The following is a 4,747-nucleotide window of genomic DNA, read 5'->3' on the forward strand; positions in this document are numbered from 1 at the left end:
ATAAAATTTCATTTATAGTCTATAAATGAGATTTTATAATTGAGACTGAAAGTAATATTTTATGGTTTTATATTAGTAAGTAATCTTCATGTGTACTTTTTCACTATTTTTTTAGCTAATGTGTCTGTTAAATTGTCAACATCAACTATCATGACATTTTTGTACTATTTTAAAACTTTCATGTCTAGTTTTATACCAAAAGAAACTTTATGATATACGATATGCATAAGAAAATCCTTCACAGATTAATTCGCACCTTAACTGTCAAAGATATCCCTCATAATTGACACTTTTTTCTGAAGGTTTTAAAAAATAAAGGAGAATAACAGTTAAAACATTATTTGGCATGACGTTAAAAATCACTTATAATCACGTTTCATGTAAATTAAAACAATTTTTTTCACATGCTTACCTCATATTACGTAAATTATAATTGAAAAGTTATTTCAAACCAACTCTAAATATGTCGTAGCATTCAAAAAAATACTTTCAAACCAATGGCATTCTAATATATTAACATCAATGCCATAGTAATTAAGCTGGAAAAAGTCATATCCATCAAACCAGAACCTTTTATGGCATTCTGAGGAACTACTACTGCTTTTCTCGTGGGGCGAAAAAAACAAAAGACAAAAGACAGACGGTAACTGCAGCTTGTCTTCTGCTAAGCTTCATTTATTTGCCTTTGGATAAAACAGATAAGCTTATTTTGTGTTCACACGAAGACACTAGGAATAGAAAAATGAAGACAGCCTGTACCCATTTGAAGCATACTATCTTTCTATTTATTTACATGTATCCCTATTTCTGCATGATAAAGATTAAAGTGATCGGCTAAAACTAAAACTGACAAAAAAAACTCCATTAATTTTACCTAGTGGTACTGTTCTAATATAACATACAGATATTTAGATTGTAGACAGGCATTGAGTTGAAAGTAGAATCAGAGTAATGTGCTGTGTAATATAGTTAAAAAAATTGGCCAAAAAAGTAACAAAAATTGGATATTCACATAGTTGCCTTCATATGGTACCAGCGACATTTTGCAGCCAAAACCTTTTGAAAGGAAGGCAGTCTGTACAGAATTGTTTTTATGAATTAATGCCTTTTTAATGTCAAACAATAACTTGAAGATGAAGGTGAAGTAGGATGTCCATCAAACTATTCATATCCTTCTTTTGCCCAGAAATTCCATCTTCATCAATCTCTTGGCATTCAATGACGCATCAAATCTCATCAAGCTCATTTTCTATGAAAATGAATCCAAGGCATCTAACACAGCCTCCACCTTGTCAGTGTTGGGAACTTCCTTGGCAAAATTGAGACGAGTCTGCCTGCATCGCTTGCGAGCAACTAGTGCAAGGAAGAAAGCTTGATTAGTCATTCCAATATCAATAATGTAGAATAAGAGAACAAGATAAAGCAAGTTAAAAAGCCATAGGAAGCTTAGAAACATTGTTGAAGAGTTGATAGGATCCAACATAGGCAGAGAGAGAGAGAGAGAGAAAGTATTAAAATATGAAATCATTAATAAAGAGAGAGAAAGTCTTCAGGAGAAGATGAGAAAGGGCTTTAAACTCAATCAACTAATAAAACCCAAAGAGAATATCCCAAACTTAAAATATCTCTAATTTTTACCTTGTTTATAATATAAAAACAAATACAAAAATAATAGTAAATAAATCAGAAAATAACCGACTAGATTCTAACCAACATTAACTCAATAAGGAACCAATCCTAATTGGGATACTTTCAAATAATATCTCTTTATTATTTGTTACAGAAAATAAGTTAACAACTCCTAAAAATATGCTAACAAACTGATCCACTGACTTCACACCCACTTTACCGCACAACCTATGATACAAATTATCAAGAGTTCTGCAAAGCTAAGCGTTAACATCTGGAAACCTACAACTAAATTGGTACATATACGTAGCACAAAAATACGTCTTTACCTTCTGCTTTGTTTTGATCCTTGGATGCAAGCACTGAAGACTTCCACTTCTCATATTCATGCTTTTCCATTTGTTTGCGTTTTTTATAACTTGAAAGCTGAAGAATACAAGAAATTGCCGAATTCAATAAAAGTTTTCACAGCCGAGAAAACCAATTCTAAAAGTGGTGTGCAAGTATATATGACAGTATTACATGGTAAATAGCTGAAATGTTACAGATTGACAAAGTGGCTGAGAATGAATGTGTTACATTTGACCGTAACACACTGTCCTCACTTTTTAAAACGATACAAAGACGGATCAGAGCCTCATTTCATATTTGCATATTCAATGTCCACGATACACAATTGTCACATATTACCTAGTATGACAAATCAGTTAAAAATGAAGCCTTTGCCTAATAGGATGAAAGCCTTTCCATGAGACACTGCAATTACATATATAAAGTATAACCATACAGACTAGAAAAGTTGGTTTATCATGTAGAAACTAGAGAAAATAAATAATCATAGTCCTCTATATCAAAATTAACGAAAACCTGCAGCAGAACATGAATGGTTAATGTTAACCATACTGAACCTATAACTGTATGGCAATACTGTAGGTTCATAATAATCCTACTTGAGTTAGTCATCTCAATTGGTCTTTTTTGTTCATGCCACTACTGTTATAGATCAACTTCGAGAGAAAAAATTAAGTCTATCTTGAATTGATGATAAATGGAGCTCAGCAGAGTAACTACACATTCCAATCATCACAGTGCTAAACATAGTGGATAAGGATGGTTGTGATTAGTACATTTGGTCCTTCATCAGACAAATAACCACCATCTTCAGTTCTCCTTTTTTCTGGCAAAGCATCCAATAAGTCTGAACCAAAAAAAAAAAAATCAGTTCTTTTAATGGGGGGAAGGAGCAAAAAATAGATTACTTCAACTGCCATTTGGCGTTCAATTGATGTGCTAAAATTAAAGGCACAGTGGGAACATACCTCGATTTGTTTTCACTTCTCTTGGATCCTTCTTTTCTTTGGCAACTCCAAAAATGTCATGGCATAAGTCCTTCATGGAAGTAGAAACCTGCAGCAGACGCTCAATCAGTTTAAGAGAGCTAACATCAAACTGGAACCATCATATTAATGCAAGATGCCAAAGTTTATTGCAATTACACTGGAAAATTCGGATTCTGATGTACCACATTGTTCTATTAATTTAAGCTTGTCTACTTTGAGCTGCAAAATAGACATTTAATAACTGGGTGAGCCACAGAGGAACATTTCTTATCCTATCTTAGGGTATGGGAAATATAGGTACCTTATGTTTCTTCGCACATAAATAAAAAGCAACAGCAGTGAATACAGGACGAGTGAAGTCAGCACTTGCACGTCGAGAAGTAGGCAATGATGACAGAAAACGTTCCTTGTAACTGAAAAGAATACAAACACAATAAGACATCTCTAATTCTCTCATCCATACACGCACTATCAAACAGAAACACAGACAATTCTAATCCCTAAGAAACATTTTGTCAAACATCTTGCAGGTTTAACACCATTCACAGGAAATGGAAAAAGAGCAAGAGGAAAATTTGAACATACTGATTCAAACCATCTCGAACATATGAAATAATTCTGACACATCCAAATTGAATAGCTAATTCTCTGACATCAAGCTTTGTCCTGTGGCACCAAATGATTGACCAATTCAGTAAAACGTCCATTCAGATATAGGACAAACAATACAATTGATAATTAAACAGAAGCAAAATATCAAGAGAATAGGGATAAAACCCACTTGACTCCAAGACCATTGTGCAACAAATTGTACGATCTGATATATGCCTTTTCTGACATCCCACTTAGCCTGACGGCACTCGATCGATCGAACAAGAGTCCCATCCTGCACGAACAAAAATAGCTAAATAATAGAATCAAAAGAAACCATTGAAGGAACTCAACTAAGCAGCGAAAATTTGGCCAAAAACACTAAGCAACAGCAAAAGCACCTTGCGGCGGCAATTTCCAAGCAAATTATAGCTTTACAAACTTCCCCCTACAGATAAAAATTAACAAGCTGAATAGTTAGAATCAGGAATGCATGACCGAAAAACCAGAGATTCAATGGGATTGAGCTTACAACTCCAATGACAGAGGAATTGAACTGAACGTCGCATAGGCGACGGAGTTCCAACGCTTTTCGCACAGCGAGTTTGGAATCTGATAGTCCGAGCTTCTTGGCTATCTCTGACATATCCATTTTTCCTGAAATTGCCTAGGCAGAACGGTGAAGAAGATCTGCACTTTGAAGAAGTGAATCGTTGATCGAACGAAATGAACAACTTAGATGAGGTGATGCATTGGTAGGAACGCGAGCTCATTTTGCCGTTTCACTTTGAATATTCTCGCGCGCAGGGTTTTGGGGGGAAACTTTTGGCGCCTCTTTAAATTATCGAGGGAAACGTGATTCCGAGACTCTCAAGTTCTAAATTTTCGGCCAAAACCTGACTTTAAATATATATTTATTAATTAAAGTAAATCTCATTCGTTTTCATGAATCATCAGGCTCAAAATGAGTAACGCTATCATATTTTGAGATGAATTATTGACAATTAGTTAATGGTTAAAGCTGCATACATAACTCTGATTTTTTTTTGTTATGGTGCATCCAATAATTGATTTTATTTTTGGTACATTTAACATCCTGATATTATTTTTGATGCATTCAGCACCCTAAAAATTAGAGTATTAGATGTAACATAAAAAAATAATATTGTGGTGTTGGGTGCACCAAA

The 4,747-nt window shown here is 34.2% G+C and overlaps 1 protein-coding gene across 1 annotated transcript; it reads right to left on the minus strand.

Moving 5' to 3' along the window:
• Positions 1-961: 961 nt before the first annotated feature.
• On the minus strand, positions 962-4,260 carry LOC114729126 (origin of replication complex subunit 6). The gene is made up of 10 exons (XM_028916087.1): positions 4,093-4,260; positions 3,962-4,008; positions 3,751-3,855; positions 3,555-3,635; positions 3,271-3,382; positions 3,126-3,188; positions 2,949-3,036; positions 2,757-2,827; positions 1,959-2,055; positions 962-1,353 (listed from the first exon to the last, which is right to left on the minus strand). Exons 1-10 carry the CDS (start codon positions 4,210-4,212, stop codon positions 1,250-1,252), a joined length of 888 nt encoding a protein of 295 aa, XP_028771920.1. The 5' UTR covers positions 4,213-4,260; the 3' UTR covers positions 962-1,249.
• Positions 4,261-4,747: the final 487 nt, after the last annotated feature.

This window comes from Neltuma alba, unplaced genomic scaffold (assembly GCF_004799145.2).
Source record: "Neltuma alba isolate B1F8T4 unplaced genomic scaffold, ASM479914v2 tig00012607_pilon, whole genome shotgun sequence".
NCBI lineage: Eukaryota > Viridiplantae > Streptophyta > Magnoliopsida > Fabales > Fabaceae > Neltuma > Neltuma alba.